The sequence below is a fragment of the Phyllobates terribilis genome, unplaced genomic scaffold (assembly GCF_046119375.1).
Source record: "Phyllobates terribilis strain yellow unplaced genomic scaffold, ASM4611937v1 Scaffold_2__4_contigs__length_985480577, whole genome shotgun sequence".
NCBI lineage: Eukaryota > Metazoa > Chordata > Amphibia > Anura > Dendrobatidae > Phyllobates > Phyllobates terribilis.
In genome coordinates this window covers 191,898,563-191,915,412 of record NW_027362762.1, presented here as the reverse complement: position 1 = coordinate 191,915,412, position 16,850 = coordinate 191,898,563, and the positions used below count along the sequence as shown (strand labels likewise).

Here is a 16,850-nt window from a genome sequence, read left to right as displayed (position 1 = left end):
GACAGAACGTGTTCACTGAACGTGACAGAAGTACATCACACACTGTGACTGACAAAACATGTTCAGTACGTCATGGGCAGTTGGTGAGTCACATGACCACATGGGTGGAGTCCGCCCTGCTATCTCCCGACTAGTTCTGAAATCCCGCGTCGCTGATTGGCAGCGGCCGGACCAATCAGCGACGCGGGATTTCCTGGACGGACAGACAGACGGGATAAGCCGATTATATAGTAGATGGGTTTGCTTAGATATCCAGCTATGTTGGTGCATACTCATAGTGTACTACCTGAATTTTTACTATCAATGTTTCAATTTACTTTTTTCCTGCATGTAGTAAAAACTGCGGTAAGGGGGTATTCCCATTTTAAATATTTGGCTTATCCACTAAATGTGCCATAAATACTTGATAGGTCTGACCTCTTGGACCCCTTACCTATTGGGAGAACGGGGGTTCTATATTTATGGCAGCTACTTCTTAAAATTTAAAGGAAGGATGGCCTCACCTGCACACAGCCCTCTCCTATCAGCAATAGTGATGACATTCAAACATTTAGGCCACGGCCCCACTATCAGTATTTGGTCAGTATTCAGTCAGTATTATTTCTCAGGAGTGGGAGCCAAAACCAGGAGTGGACGATAAATGCAGAATTGGTGACTTGTTTCTATTATACTCTTCTGATTGTTCCTCTCCTGGTTTTGGCTCCCACTCCTGAGAAAAAATACTGACCGAGTACTGACCAAATACTGATAGTGGGACCGTGGCCTAACTCACATCCTAAAAAGTCAAGTTTGACTGTAGTATAAAGAAAAACAAAAATGATGAAGATGAAACGTAAATGTTTTCATATCAAACACAGACAGATGAATAGTGGAATGTAATGAAAAGACATGTTATTTATTACAACTGAGCAGTCATCAGCATTTGTTGGATTGTTTTATTTCTTACTGCTTACATAATTATCTAAATCAAATTTGGCAACGTCTATATTCATTCTTAATATAAGCATCATAAGTTAAAAAATATAAATAAAAACAGTGCAATGTGATTTGTTGTCCCAAGTCTGTGGTTCGTACCCATTTCAGCTGCAATAAAAGATATGAAGTGGTCACGGTCTTCATATCCTGCTGCTGTATACTATACATGTTGGAAAGTTCATATATGATATGTTATTTCCTACGCATAATGTCTAAAGCTTTTCTGTATTCTAAAAATATCAGATATTGTAAACATACATACAATATATATATAGATTTTTATCTTGGAACAAGGCAGTGGAAAATACATTCTTATCCTAAAATTGGTGCTATGGGGTTATCAGTACTATAGAATAGCTTTTTAAGAGTAAGCTAAATGGAAAGAGGAACATGCTGAATGGATAGCTAGAGATCAGTAATCTAAATATTTGTGTTGTCATACAATATAAGGTAGTCCGATGAAAGGAAGTTCACTTCTCTGATATCTTGATTGTAGTCTTTGACTGCTCAGCTGGTATATAAGCTGGTCAGCGGCACTAGAGATGGCAGGACGACCAACCCTAAAGTTTGGCTAGAACACGAAGACTCTGAAGGTAAAAAGTTAAGTTTAGGGTTCATGGTTACTTGGTTCCTACAGTAGATGAATAGATATTAGGGGTCTCAAAGGCTTATCTGTTACTTAGAAAAAAAGCTTGAGGAACGTGGTGGAGGGGCCAACAGCATTGGTGCCTGGTTCTTGTGTGTGATCTTAATCTGAAAGACAAGATGCAATCAATCAGGACATGAAGGAATTGCACAAACAAATCCATATAGAGTAATGGGCAGGAGGCTCTGTTCACACCAGTTGTACTCAGACACCAATTATTTAAAAGGCGTCAGCCATTCTGACTGCAAGAAAAGCACTGCATACTACACTATTCTTTCTGTCAACACTAATGGAACCACTGACCGGCGCTCTTAATGCCAATGTGAACAGAACCAGGTTTACATAGAAACAGGAACATTACTTATGGGCTTCTAAAGGGTAATCCAAGGCAATACCTTTAAGGCTGCGTGCACACGATGCGTTTTTCATGCGTTTATGCTGCGGAATTTCCGCAGCGGAAACACATCAAAAACGCATGGTAATCCGCACCCCATGGTCCCCAATGGCATTCCGCAATGTCAATGCACATGCTGCGGATTTTTCCGCAGCGTTTCTGCAGCGCTTATAAATCCGCAGCATGTTCATTAATTTTGCGGAAGCGCAGCGGATGCGCCGCCATTGACTTGCATTGAGACGCATAGAATCCGTGTCTGTACATTTGTACAAGCGGATAACATGCGTCTCTATGTGCGGATGGTACCCAGTTCTGAAGGAGAGGAGACTCTCATCCAGACCTGGGTACCATTGTACCTGTGAAAAAAAGAATAAAATAATAAATAAAGTTTATATTCACCTGTCTGGCGGCCCCTGCAGCGCTTCTCCTTCCAGGACCTGAGATGACGTCGCGGTCATGTGACCGCAGGCTGTCTCGCGAGATGCCGGCAAGCCAGGAAGGAACCAGGAAGGAGCGCGACGGCACACGCGGCGGCATCGGAGGTAAGTATAGCTTTATTTTTTTATTTTTACGGTCACACTGTATAAATCCATGCCGTTTGCATGGATTTATATAGTGTGACCTAGTTGTCAAGCACTTTCCAAGTGATGCTATCGCCTGGAAAGTGCTGGTCAGTCTGCATGCGAATCCGCATGTATTCCGCATGTATTCTGCAGGAAAAACGCATGCACAATCTGCATGCGTTTTTTCTGCCAGGGAGATGCAGAAATGCTGCAGAAATTTTCTGCTTCATTTCTGCATCGTGGGCACATAGCCTAGGACTGCAGAGGTAGAAAATAAAAAGCAGAACAATAATCACCCTCCCCAAGTCCATTGCAGTCCTTTCTGCACTGACCCTGGTCCGTTGTTGACAGGCTGCAGCATGACGTCACGACTAAAGCACACATGAGCGCTGCAGCAAATCACTGGGTTCAAAGGTGTACAGCTTTAGACCACTGAGGACAGTAATTGGCTGCAGTGATCATGTGGGTAGATGGGCAAACCATTGCTGCACCATAGTAAGCTTGAGAAGTTGGAGATTTATCAGGTGAGTAATTGTTCTTACATTATTTTATGGTTTTTCTCCATTTCCTCTGAAGCCCTTTACATTATGCCACATCCCTAGGAGAGGCTATCACTGATCATTAAATAATTGCCTAATTGCTAAGACTCATTGAGCATACAAATAGTAGCATCTCTGGCACTGTGCTGTGCAGAGCAATACAGCACGGTCTAATTCAAGTGCTGCGTTAGGAGTAGTACAGTGCTTTACTAGAGATGTAAATCTTTGCGAATTCCAGTGGTCTACTCCACCAACAAATATATTCTGGCATCTTTTAATAATTGAACAATATCTTTAATTCCAAGAAAGAGGTTGTGACTTTTCACAAAATGTGATCTTCAGAACAACTGATAATGGGGTCCAAATTGCCCAAGCACACCTTGGCATACAAAGGTTTATTCCATTAGCATTAGTAGGTGAATACAGTAACCCTGATAATGCAGCTATGTAATCCTAACAGAAAAAAAGATTAATGCAAAGAATGATTTCCATAGGAGAGAGAGCGTTCTTACTGTGCATGGTGGCTGCATCCAGGGCTCCCCATCAATCTGCATTGGAAGTGGCTTTGTGGTTCTATGAAAAGTAGAAAAGTTTTAGGTAAAGCAGAATTCAAGCAGCCAAGAACTACACTTTAGGGTATGTTCACACTAGGAGTTTTTTCAGTATTTTTTTCTGCAGCAAAATTTGTTTTCTTGGCAGTAAAGAACCTGTGGCAAAAATGCAGTTTTTGGTGCGTTTTTTTCAGGATCCCAAAGTTCAGTTTTGCTTCCACTACAGAAGCAAAAGGTCCAAGGTCACCAATGGCAGTGCACGGAGTTTGTAGGGCACTGTTTAACGTTCACACTTTCCTCTGCCTTTGAGTTGCTCTGGCATTGTTCAATTTCACACCTTTGTCAGCCACAGTTAGGATTAGTACAATTTAATTAAATTCGTGATGTGTACAAAGTCAACATTCCCTTACCAAGGTGTGAGATTGAACAATACATGGTCAGCCAATGTTTACTTTGTTATGCATCACTAATTTAATTAAACTGTACTTATCCTAACTGCCATCTCAGGTGACCAAGACAAGATGGTAAACTTGGAAAAATCACAAAAATAAATGCGTTTCACATACTGCTGTACTTTCTTTTGCTTCACTAAAAACGCAGCAAAACCTGATGGCCATGTTCACACCAGGTGTTTTTTTACTACCCATTGCTTTCAATGGGTGAAAAATGCTGAAAAAACGTTGAAAGAAGTGACATGCTCTATTTGCAAAAAAACATGCAAAGCACAAAAGACTGATGACACAAAAAACAATGTGTGTGCATAAGATTTCTGTAATCTCATAGACTTTGCTGGCATTGTAAAAAAACGCAGCTGAAAATTTGCATAAAAAAAAGTCTAGCGTGAACATACCCTAAGTCATTATTTATGAACCGTTAAACTAGAAGAAGAGGGGATGGGAAGAAAAACGCCGAACACGAACATGAAACCAGAGAACATACTAATGAAAGATATGAAGTGCGACAAAGAAGGTCCAAGACAAGATACTTGGAAGGGAGGTAAGAAAATTTCTAATACAATCCACAGGGAGAAGATTGGAACAAAACAAAATCGTGTAAACTGCGTGCTAGCAAATGCCAGGAGCCTGACAAACAAGATGGATGAACTGGAAGCAGAAATATCTACAGGTAACTATGACATAGTGGGAATAACCGAGACATGGTTAGATGAAAGCTATGACTGGGCAGTTAACTTACAGGGTTACAGTCTGTTTAGAAGGGATCGAAGAAGTCGGAAAGGAGGTGGAGTCTGTCTATATGTAAAGACGTGTCTAAAGCCTACAATACGGGAGGATGTATGGGAGGGAAATGAGGAGGTCGAGTCCTTATGGGTGGAGATACATGGGGCAAAAAACAATAATAAAATTATCATAGGAGTCTGTTATAAACCACCAAATATAGCAGAAGCCACGGAAAGTCTATTAATGAGACAAATAGACGAAGTAGCAAAAAATAACGAGGTGATTATTATGGGGGACTTCAACTACCCCGATATAGACTGGGAAACCGAAAGCTGCAGATCTCAGAAAGGAAACAGGTTTCTGTCAATTATCAAAGACAATTATTTGTCACAACTAGTGTTGAGCGATACCTTCCGATATCAGGAAATATCGTATCGGATTGGATCGGGCCGATACCCAAAAAGTATCGGATATCGCCGATTCCGATACCGGAAACCAATGCAAGTCAATGGGACACAAATATCGGAATGAAAATAAACCCTTTCTTTCCTTGTAGGTTAATTCTACATGAAGTAAAACAACTAAGAATAATGTAGAATGACATGAAAAGCCGGCAATTCATCAGCGGCATTCACCGGTACCCGACAATTTACAACAGAAAGAATAGAGCATCACACATAGATTAGATAGATAGAAACATGTCAGTCACATATATATGAAGTACAGTGACAGTGTTGCTTACTGTACTTGTCATTTAGTGTAAAGGATTTATTAAAAAAAATATTAGTGTTTTCGTGCACCGTCTCTTTAAAAAAGCCGGCCGGCAATTCAGCAGCGGTACCCGACAATTTATAACAGAAAGATAGAGCTTCACACATAGATTAGATAGATAGAAACATGTCAGTCACATATATATGAAGTACAGTGACAGTGTTGCTTACTGTACTTGTCATTTAGTGTAAAGGATTTATTTAAAAAAATAATAGTGTTTTCATGCACTGTCTCTTTAAGAAAGCCGGCCGGCAATTCAGCATCTGTACCCGACAATTTAGAACAGAAAGAATAGAGAATCACACATAGATTAGATAGATAGAAACATGTCAGTCACATATATATGAAGTACAGTGACAGTGTTGATTACTGTACTTGTCATTTAGTGTTAAAATAAAGGATTTATTTAAAAAAAAATTGGCGTGGGGTTCCCCTTAATTTTAGGCTCTAGCGGAGGTTAAGCAGACAGCTGGGGCAAATGTTTGAAGCCTGGGAAGGGGGTAATACCCACGGAGCTTCCCAGGCTACTAATATCAGCCCCCAGCTGAATACCTAGCCTTTACTAGCTATTAAAATGGGGGAACCCCCCCAAAAAAATAACGTGGGGTCCCCCCTAATTTAATAGCTAGCACAGGCTAGGCAGACAGCTGGGGGCTGATATTAATAGCCCAGGAAGGGAGCCATGAATATTGGCCCCCTCCCAGGCTAGAAACACCAGCCGTCAGCCGCCCCAGAAATGGCGCATCCATAGGATGCGCCAATTCTGGCACTTAGCCTCGCTCTTCCACGCTGCCCTGGTGCGGTGGCAGGGGGTAATAGGGTTGGGGTTGATGTCAGCTTATAATGCCAGCTGACATCAAGCCCAGGTTAGTAATGGAGAGGCGTCTATAAGACACCCCCATTACTAACCCCATAGTCAAAGTTAAAAGAAAACACAAACACCCAGAGTAAAGTCCTTTAATTGAAATAAAGACACAATTCTTTATTGTTCTAAATTAAACCATACTTACCATCACGCCCATTCCAGCTGAAGCCAACGATCTCCTGCAATAAAAGAAAAATAATAAAGCAACCTCATCCTTACCTTTCCATGGTTCCCAGGACAGCTCCAGCTCTGCTACATCGAGATGACAGGATGGACCGCAGCAGAAAGCTGCCATCCAGCCTGTCATCCCGCGGACACTGAGAAGCGCAGGCATGCTTGCGCTCCTCAGTGTCTCTCTGTGACGTCATCCAGATGAGCCGAGTTCATGTCCAATGAACTCAGCTCACCTCATGCACGTCACTGACAGCGTGGGAAAGTTCTCCTGCACTCAGCGCTTCAGCGTGAGAATTCTCCCACGCTGTCAGTGACATACATGAGGTGAGGTCATGTCCAATGAACTCAGCTCACCTCATGCACGTCACTGACAGTGTGGGAAAATTCTCACGCTGAAGTGCTGAGTGCAGGAGAATTTTCCCACGCTGTCAGTGACGTACATGAGGTGAGCTGAGTTCATTGGACATGACCTCGGCTCATCTTTATGCCGTCACAGCCAGACATTGAGGAGCACAAGCATGCCTGCGCTTCTCAGTGTCTGCGGGATGACAGGATGGATGGCAGCGTTCTGCTGCGGTCCAGCCTGTCATCTCGATGTAGCAGAGCTGAAGCTGTCGTGGGAGCCATGGAAAGGTAAGGATGAGGTTGCTTTATTATTTTACTTTTATTGCAGGAGATCGTTGGCTTCAGCTGGAATGGGCGTGATGGTAAGTATGGTTTAATTTAGAACAATAAAGAATTGTGTGTTTATTTCAATTAAAGGACTTTTTTCTGGGTGTTGTGTTTTTTTAAATACTTTACTAGAAATTCATGGTGGTCATGTCTAATATTGGCGTGACCCCATGAATTTTGGGCTTAGGGCCAGCTGATAATACCAAGCTGGCCTTAACCCCTTTATTACCCAGTGAGCCACCGCACCAGGGCCCTGGATGAGTTGGGTACAGCGCCAGAAGATGGCGCTTCAATGAACGCGCCATTTTCTGGGGCGGCTGCGGACTGCAATTTGCAGCGGGGGTGGCCCAGAAAGCTTGGGTCTCCCTGCGCTGCGGATTCCAGCCCCCAGCTGCATAGTTGTATCTGGCTGGACACAAAAATAGGGCGAAGCCCCAAGCATTTTTTTTTTTAATTATTTCATGAAATTCATGGAATAATTAAGAAAAAAAGGGCTTCCCTATATTGTTGTGTCCAACCAGGTACAAATAGGCAGCTGGTGGTTGGGGGCAGCCCGTTCCTGCCTGCTGTACCTGGCTGGACACAAATATAGTGCGAAGCCCCACGTCAATTTTTTTTTAATTATTTCATGAAATTCATGGAATAATTAAGAAAAAAAGGGCTTCCCTATATTGTTGTGTCCGGCCAGGTACAAATAGGCAGCTGGTGGTTGGGGGCAGCCCGTTCCTGCCTGCTGTACCTGACTGGACACAAATATAGGGCGAAGCCCCACATAATTTTTTTTTAATTATTTCATGAATTTCCTGAAATAATTAAAAAAAAATTGACGTGGGGCTTCACACTATATTTGTGTCCAGCCAGGTACAGCAGGCAGGAACGGGCTGCCCCCAACCACCAGCTGCCTATTTGTACCTGGCCAGACACAACAATATAGGGAAGCCCTTTTTTTCTTAATTATTCCATGAATTTCATGAAATAATTAAAAAAAAAAAAACGTGGGGCTTCTCCCTATTTTTGTGTCCAGCCAGGTACAACTAGGCAGCTGGGGGATGGAATCTGCAGCGCAGGGAGGCCCAAGCTTTCTGCCCCCCGCTGAAAATTGCAGTCCGCGGCCGCCCCGGAAAATGGCGCGTTCATAGAAGCTGGATGCTGTACCTGGCTGGCATACAAAAATATGGCGAAGCCCACGTCAAAAGTTTTGGGAAAAATTTATTAAAAAATAAATAATAATTTAGGGACTGCATCTTTATTAAGTCCTCAAATGTCATTTAGTGTTAAAATAAAGGATTTATTTTAAAAAAAAATGGCGTGGGATCCCCCATAATTTTAGTCTCTAGCGGAGGTTAAGCAGACGGCTGGGGCAGATGTTTGAAGCCTGGGAAGGGGGTAAAACCCACGGAGCTTCCCAGGCTACTAATATCAGCCCCCAGCTGAATACCTAGCCTTTACTAGCTATTAAAATGGGGGACCCCCCCAAAAAAAATGACGTGGGGTCCCCCCTATTTTAATAGCTAGCAAAGGCTAGGCAGACAGCTGGGGGCTGATATTAATAGCTCAGGAAGGGTGCCATGAATATTGGCCCCCTCCCAGGCTAGAAACACCAGCCGTCAGCCGCCCCAGAAATGGCGCATCCATAGGATGCGCCAATTCTGGCACTTAGCCTCGCTCTTCCACGCTGCCCTGGTGCGGTGGCAGGGGGTAATAGTGGTGGGGTTCATGTCAGCGCCAGCTGCCATGAAGCCCAGGTTAGTAATGATGGGTGTCTATAAGACACCCCCATTACTAACCTACAAAGTGTTAAAAAGAAAAAACACACTACACCCAGAAAAAAATAATTTATTTGAAATAAAACACCATTTTATTTAATTCTTAGTTTACTAAAAAAAAATAGTTACCTGTCCACGTTCCTGCGCTGATCTCCCATGCACAGCTGTCACATCTGGAGATGGTGACAGCTGTGCATGGCTGCTGTAAGCTCACGCTGCCGGGAACACGTCCGCTCCCGGCAGCGGGAGCCACTGACTGAGGTTACCGGAGTGCATTCAGGCAGCGCAGCTCCGGAGACCTCCTTTACGGCAGTGCTGTACCGTGGGAATTTCTCACGATACAGCAGTGCCGTAAAGCAGCTAACCGGAGCAGCGCTGCCTTAACTCTGGTGAACCCTTACGGCCCCGTCATTCTAGCGGCGGCAGCGGTTCAGAGCGGTCACATTCTATTTGGCTGCTCTGAACTGGAGATCTTCGTGGGACACTCGTGGACTGCTACGGAGGGGTAAGGATAAGGTTGTGGTTTATTATTTTATATTTTATTACAGGAGATCGATGGCTTCGGGGAATTAGGTGTCTAGGTGAGTATAGGTGTAGTTTTTTATTTTTTACTTTATTTTAGGTGACGATCGGCGGGGACAGGTAATGTATGAACTAATTTCTTTTAGGTAACCACTGGCCACCAATGACATGTATCTAACATTTATTGGGGACACAGTAGGGCAATTTATATAGCAGGATCAGGCTGATGGGAACTACTGCTCCCATCGAGCTGATCCTGCTGGCACGAGTGGACGGGGGACAGACATAGGCCGATGGGAGTAGTAGTGTCACATCGGCCTATGTCTGCCTGCACGCACAGACACCCCGCACACACACCCCGCACACACACACACCCCGCACACACACCCCGCACACACACACACCCCGCACACACACCCCGCACACACACACCCCGCACACACACCCCGCACACACACACCCCGCACACACACCCCGCACACACACCCCGCACACACACACCCCGCACACACACACCCCGCACACACACACCCCGCACACACACACCCCGCACACACACACCCCGCACACACACACCCCGCACACACACACCCCGCACACACTAATCATGACGGGTCTGGGAGGTGAGGCTGACCTGTGCGGCCGTGGGAAAGTTGATGTGAGTTCATGCAGTCAAGCATGAACTCACATGAACCCTCTGAGGGCACCGCGGCGACTTCAAATGAACAGCTGATCGGCATCACCTGATACCTCAGCTGTTCATTTGAAATAACCGGCGGGAAAGCGCAGCACAGAACGGGAAAGCCGGCGGTGAAGTCTTTTCACTGCCGGCTTCCCCGCCCGGGTCCTTCGCTCCTTGGTGCTGCGCTCCCCGCCCGGTCCTAATTTACGATTGGGATTGGAGGTGGCGAGGGGAGCGGAGGATCGGGGTGGGAGGCTGCGGGGAAGCAGTATGGGGCTGTGTGATTGTTTAAAAGCCGGCGGCTTTTTACCGCCCGCCGGCTTTTAAACAATCAGGAGAATTCTCCCACGCTGGGATGGCATTCTGATGACAGGCTGGATCGCAGCTGAGCGCTGCCATCCAACTTGTCATCCTTCACAGACACTGCAGAGCGCAGGCATTATGGGAACTTCCGATTCCGGTATTCGATATTATAAAAGTATCGGAATTAAGTATCGGAATTCCGATACAGTGAATATCGGCCGATACCCGATATTTCAGTATCGGAATGCTCAACACTAGTCACAACTTGTGCAGGAACCAACTAGAGGGACGGCCCTTTTAGACTTAATATTAACTAACAGGCCAGACAGAATAACTGAGGTGCAGGTCGGGGGGCACCTGGGAAATAGTGACCACAACATTATACAATTCCACATGTGCTTCAGTAGGGAGCCCAGCAAGGGAGTCACAAAAACACTGAACTTCAGGAGGGCAAAGTTTGATCAGCTAAGAGATGCCCTTCACCTTATAGACTGGGATAGTATCTTTAGTAATAGGAGCACGGATAGAAAATGGGAAATTTTCAAAACAGTCCTACATAGTCACTGTAGAAGGTACATACCTTATGGGAATAAAAGGGCTAGGAATAGGAGGAAGCCAATGTGGCTAAATAAGGAAGTCAAGAGGGCAATGAAAAACAAAAAAAGGGCTTTCGGTAAACTTAAACAAGAAGGCAGCGAGGAAGCGCTAATATCTTATAGGGAAAAAAACAAAATCTGTAAGAAACAAATAAGAATAGCAAAAGAGGAGACAGAGAGACTAATTGCCAAGGAAAGTAAAACGAATCCCAAACTGTTCTTTAACTATATAAACAGTAAAAGGATTAAAACTGATGGCGTTGGCCCATTGAAAAATAACCTGGGTAAAATCATAGAGGGCGATGAGGGTAAAGCAAACCTACTCAATAGCTTCTTCTCCACTGTTTTCACAAAAGAAAACAATGTATCGGAGGAAATGCTGAGTGATAAAGTAAACCCTCCGCTAAATATCACCCACCTAACCCAGGACATGCGGATATGAAGCGTTCTTCACATGCATTTCCGCATGCAGATTGACAAGCGCTTTCCAGGCGATTTTAGCATCACTTGGAAAGTGCTTGACAACTTGGTCAGACTATATAAATCCATGCAACCGGCATAGATTTATATAGTGTGACCGAAAGAATGGTAAAAATAAATCTATACTTACCTCCTGATGGCCTCCGGTGTCCTTATTCGATGTGTCCCGGCTTGCCGGCAGCTCGCGGTAGACTAAAGGACCTGCCGACGTCAGCGGTCGCGTGACCCATCACATGACTAAATGACGTCACCGCAGGTCATTTAGTCTACCGCGAGCTGCCGGCAAGCCGAGACAAGGACACCGGGGGCCATCAGAAGGTAAGTATAATGTTTATTTTTTATTTTATTCTTTTTTTACAGGTTCTATGGTACCCGGGTCCGGAGGAGAGTCTCCTGTCCTCCACACCCGGGTACCATCCGCACATTGAAACGCATGGAATCCGCATGTACTTATCTAGTGATGCGGATTCCATGTGTTCCAATGCAAGTCAATGGCGGCGAAAACGCCGCGATTCTACAAAATAATTGGTAGTGCTGCGGATTTTTCTGCAATGATAATCCGCAGCGGAAATTTCTGCAGCATGTGCACAGCACATGCGGATTATCATTGGGGAACATGGCAGGCCTTCTAGCAAGCGTTTTTTAAGCGTTTCTGCAACGGAATTGCCGCTGCGGAAACGCTTAAAAAACGCATAGTGGGCACACAATAAAGTTATTTGTGATAGCTGCTTAAAAAAATAATATTAAAATGGAGAAAAAAAAACAAACAATGGTTTCTATTTGTTTTTATCCCACCTTCAAAAAAATAAATAAAGTTATCAAATACTTATCTAACCTCAAATTATGTTTTTAGAGCTACAACTTACAATGAATAAAACAAGCCCTTATGGAGCAATTTTGAAGGAAAAAGGATACGCACAAAATTAAATTACTTCAATTATGTATAATCCTGGAAAACTATTTTTTTAATATTCATCCACATAAAAACCCACAGTCAAGTTTTAATACAAACGAAAGGGAAAACCAAACACTAACAACAAACTCACCGAATAGTAAGCTCTGAGCATTTTGCCAGTCTTTTTCTTGCACTTTTCAGTCCTGTATAAATTTGGCCCATCTCAATGGCTCCCTCCAATCCCACAACTTCTAGCCTCTTATCACTAAGATCTGTCATAAGAGAAAAAATGTGCAATAAATATAATCTCCTATGACTATTTATTAGAAGTACAGAATATCAGAATCTCTGATAAGCCTTCCCCAGTTATTGTCAGCTGCTATTATTTTACTTTCATCTATACGATCAAAAATACAATAGTCAATTAAACGTCCTTGGCAAAGCTAATAGAGGGTTACATTGACGAGCAAAAAGGTAACAATGCTTTGAACCTTTGACTTTCAGGCTCCATATCTCACCATCCACTACTGCTTTGAACATGAGACTACCATCATTTTATAGACAATCATCTTGGCTATCTCATACATAACTTTGACTTGCAACTATCTTACTACATAAAGAGCTTAATGTTGAGGTGAGCCAGAGAAAAACATCAGCTTCAGTAGGCCTCAGGGGCAGCATACAGAGAGATTTCCACGCCATCTGCCCTGGACAATTCACTTTTTGAATTGGCGAACGTCTCTGTAATCGTCTAAATTTTATTTTTGTTTTCTTTAATGCCATTTACTAATTTATTAATTATGACAACTTTGTTGTTTATCGTGCAAAAAGGCTGAAAGTGAATAGACATGGGTAATTTGAGTTAGTTTTCATTATGTAGAGCGCACTTTTCTAGCTCCCGAAACTTATCTGTTTCGGAACTTGGGCTGCTGATTTAGCATATGATTAGTCATGAAGATTCTTGTAATGTTACTGCAGTGTTACTGCTTTGCTCCTAAAAATCTAAATTTTAATTTCTATTATTTTGTAAATCCACCTTTAGTTTTCAATACTGCCTGAATCCTTCTGCAAATTGGCTCTTCAATTTACTGGTCTGAATCCTTCTGGGCATGCTCTCATGTTCAAACATGTTTCGACCGAAATCTGATCCCAGGTCTCTTCTACATTTTACCAACGTTGGTGCATACTGGTCGACTCACTTGGGTATGTATACAGCTTCTTCTTCATATCTACCCACAAGTTTTGGATTGGGTTGAGGTGTGAGCACCTCTACTTCATTGTCATACCTATAGTACTCGAGTGTACAAAGTAACTCGTCTTGTATCATACTCACATATAGCTCAGCATTGAGACCATTGAGATCCTGGTCAAGTATTCAACATCTTTGGCTGTGAAACAGCCCCATAGCATTAGGCTTCCTCCACCAAACTTGACAGTTCCTTCAAATTCTCGATCCATTAGCCCCCTTTTCCCCTTGTTTCATCCAGACCCATTTGCACCCATCAGAGTCTAGTCTATTGACTTGTTTCATCACTCTAAATCACCCGTTTCCACTTTTCGTGCATTTTGGCAAACTTGAGCAGACTTCTTATGAAGATATTGAAGTCACGGCTTCTTCACCTTTTTTCGGGCCACCATTCCAGACTTGTGTAACATATGTTGCACAGTGCTTGCATGGATGTCGGTGATCTCACTATTATGAAGCATATGAGCCACCTCTACTGCCGTGTTTGTTGCACCAGAACTGATAGACCTTGTGAAGAGCCGACTTGTTGACTCCAATATTTTGCCTGGACTTCCATTTCTTAGCTTTTAAATGGATGGACGGACTTAATATTCTTCCAACGGTCATGGCATTCACATGGTGCAGTTTGGCAATTTTCTTGGCTGAAAGACCACTATCGTTGAGCTGGATGATGCGATTTCTCTTTTCTTGGGAAATCTTCATGGCTGCTCCTTGATTTGAACCAGTGACCTTTCACTTTGGAATCAACCTAATAACACACTGAGCTATTAGGGGATGTGAGAACAGGTTGTAATTTGTAGTATACAAGAAGAAAAAGGTTTTTCCACCACCAGGAGCAAAACAGAAACAATGCAGTGACATGACAAGAATCTGCATAACTAATCATATGCTAAATAACTGCAAGTCAATTTCATATATGAGATAGCGAAGATGATTGTCTATAAAATGATGGTAGTCTCATGTTCAAAGCAGTAGTGGATGGTGAGATATGGAGCCTGAAAGTCAAAAAATCTAATTATTACCCGTTTGTTCAGCAGTATATCTTGGTTATATAATCGAAAGAACGCGTTTCGACTCTAATAATGAGCCTTCATAAGGTAAGTTTGCACAGATGCGTTTTTTTCATCAACGGTTTCAAAATACTGCACTAAGCTCCCATTTTTATCTTTCTCCTCTCCACCAACATTTCCACTCAAAGACTTACTTCAACATTTTTCACTTTTATTTTTTAGTCTCAAAGTTTGTTCCTTAGAAATATTTCTATATTTATATTACTAATACTAAATATTACTATTATAATAAATAATGAGAGGCTCATTACTCTCACCTTGAACACACGACTTTAGAGCCTCTGGATCAGTGATAGCTTCAGGTAGATTCTGACTGGAAGCATTTCGGGGTTCACCCAAAGGTTTCCTTGTCTCTCCCCATAGATTGGAGCCACCATGCATGCTGGGAATATTAATAACTGCAATGCCCTCAAGGGACACTGAACTAAGATCCAAGGGGGATCCACAGCACTGTGCAAAGTACAAGAACAATTTGATTTTTTAATGGTCGTCATGTAATATATGTTGGTAAAGATAAATATGAACCCTTCATAACAGAATTGAGAAAAAGTATTTTCCCTGTGTAGATTACAGACCCATAGGCCCTCTGTTTGATAGTATATGCAGCCTATATGAGGCACTATATCCTCTGCTTCTAGGGTAGAATACTGGCATAATATTCCATGTGTTGGAACTTGGGTTGGTAGTATAGGCATGTACATGAGCCCAAAATCAGTAACAGGTGGAATAAAATATGATACCACCACTATTTATACATGCACTGATTTTCTGTACAAAATAATATGCTATGCCATTATAAAGTTCAGCAGATTCAGATTTCTATTCTATTTCAGATTTCTTTATTTGAGATGTATTTCTTACTACTGGACACTACAGAAAAGAAAATATTCTATATTTCCACAGTTCTAAGTACAGTAATACTTAGTGAACTAAAATTTGAAGGGTTTTTCTCAACTATAATAGACAAAACTATAAAGTGCTTATAAACACAAACAACTTGTCTTGCTTTTAAAAATCCTCTCCATTCTCATAAACAATGATTTTTTATTTTATAGTTTACTGCTTGATGCCTAGGGAACCGGTCAGAGCTGAGGTCTACTAGCACTGGCAAAACTTGCAGAGTGCTTAAAACTCTTTCCAACAGAGCTTGTAAGTGCTGTTCTGAAACTTGCTGGATCACAGGAGCACAATGTTAGTTTCTGACCCAGCCGGCTTTAGTTCCACTGCGTCTCCCATGCTGTCCCTGCTTGCAAATTCACATCAGCTACTAGCCACTCTCCATAAAGGTAAATACTGACTTAAAGGGAATCTGTCCGGAAGATTTCATCCCCCAAAATTATTTATGTCCACTTGTAGCTCTTTCAAAGACAAATCCAGCAATAGCTTTATATGGCCAATCCGTTCCTTTGTTCACAAGAAATCAGAGTTTGAATGGATATGCAAATGATGCTCAAGTGTTTCTGGCTTGTGGAAGCACTTCCTGAGCTTTTGTCACTCTGACTCTATTCCCCACCTAGCCCTGCCTCCTCCTGCTTGACTGACAGCTCCTTTTCTGTGTAACTTCAAGCAAAAAAGTTGTTAGTCAAGCAGAAGGAGGCAGTGTTGTGTGGGGAATAGAGCCGGAGACAGACTCGGGAAGTGCTTCTAAGCGCCAAAAGCACTTCAGTGTCATTCAAATGCTGCCTTCTCAGGATGGAGGAACAAACTGGTCATGTAAAGGTATTTCTAAATTTGGCTTTGAAAGAGCTACATCTGGATATAAATAGTTTGGGGGTGAAATCCCGAGGACAGATTCACTTTATGTATTTAAAAAACAGCTACAGCCAATTGAGGAAAACTTCAGCAAAGCAGTGGTCTTTTAGAAAAAGTAGTGGTGCAGCGCCACCTTATCATGAAACCCTAGACTAAAATTGATTGTAGAATTGTAGTGGTATCTGTATTTTCCAAATGAATGAACATTAT

General features: G+C 42.7%; 1 protein-coding gene across 8 annotated transcripts in view; it reads right to left on the bottom strand.

The window, feature by feature from the left end:
• Positions 1-921: 921 nt before the first annotated feature.
• DGKA (diacylglycerol kinase alpha) overlaps positions 922-16,850 on the bottom strand; it is a 257,102-nt gene continuing 241,173 nt past the window's right edge. For all 8 annotated transcript variants that reach the window (XM_073663706.1, XM_073663701.1, XM_073663702.1 and 5 more), the window contains 4 exons: positions 15,146-15,338; positions 12,724-12,844; positions 3,630-3,690; positions 922-1,728 (listed from right to left, as the gene is read on the bottom strand). In XM_073663706.1, the coding sequence (XP_073519807.1) occupies positions 1,651-1,728; positions 3,630-3,690; positions 12,724-12,844; positions 15,146-15,338 (453 nt within the window). In that variant the 3' untranslated portion in view covers positions 922-1,650. The remainder of the gene's footprint in view (positions 1,729-3,629; positions 3,691-12,723; positions 12,845-15,145; positions 15,339-16,850) is intronic.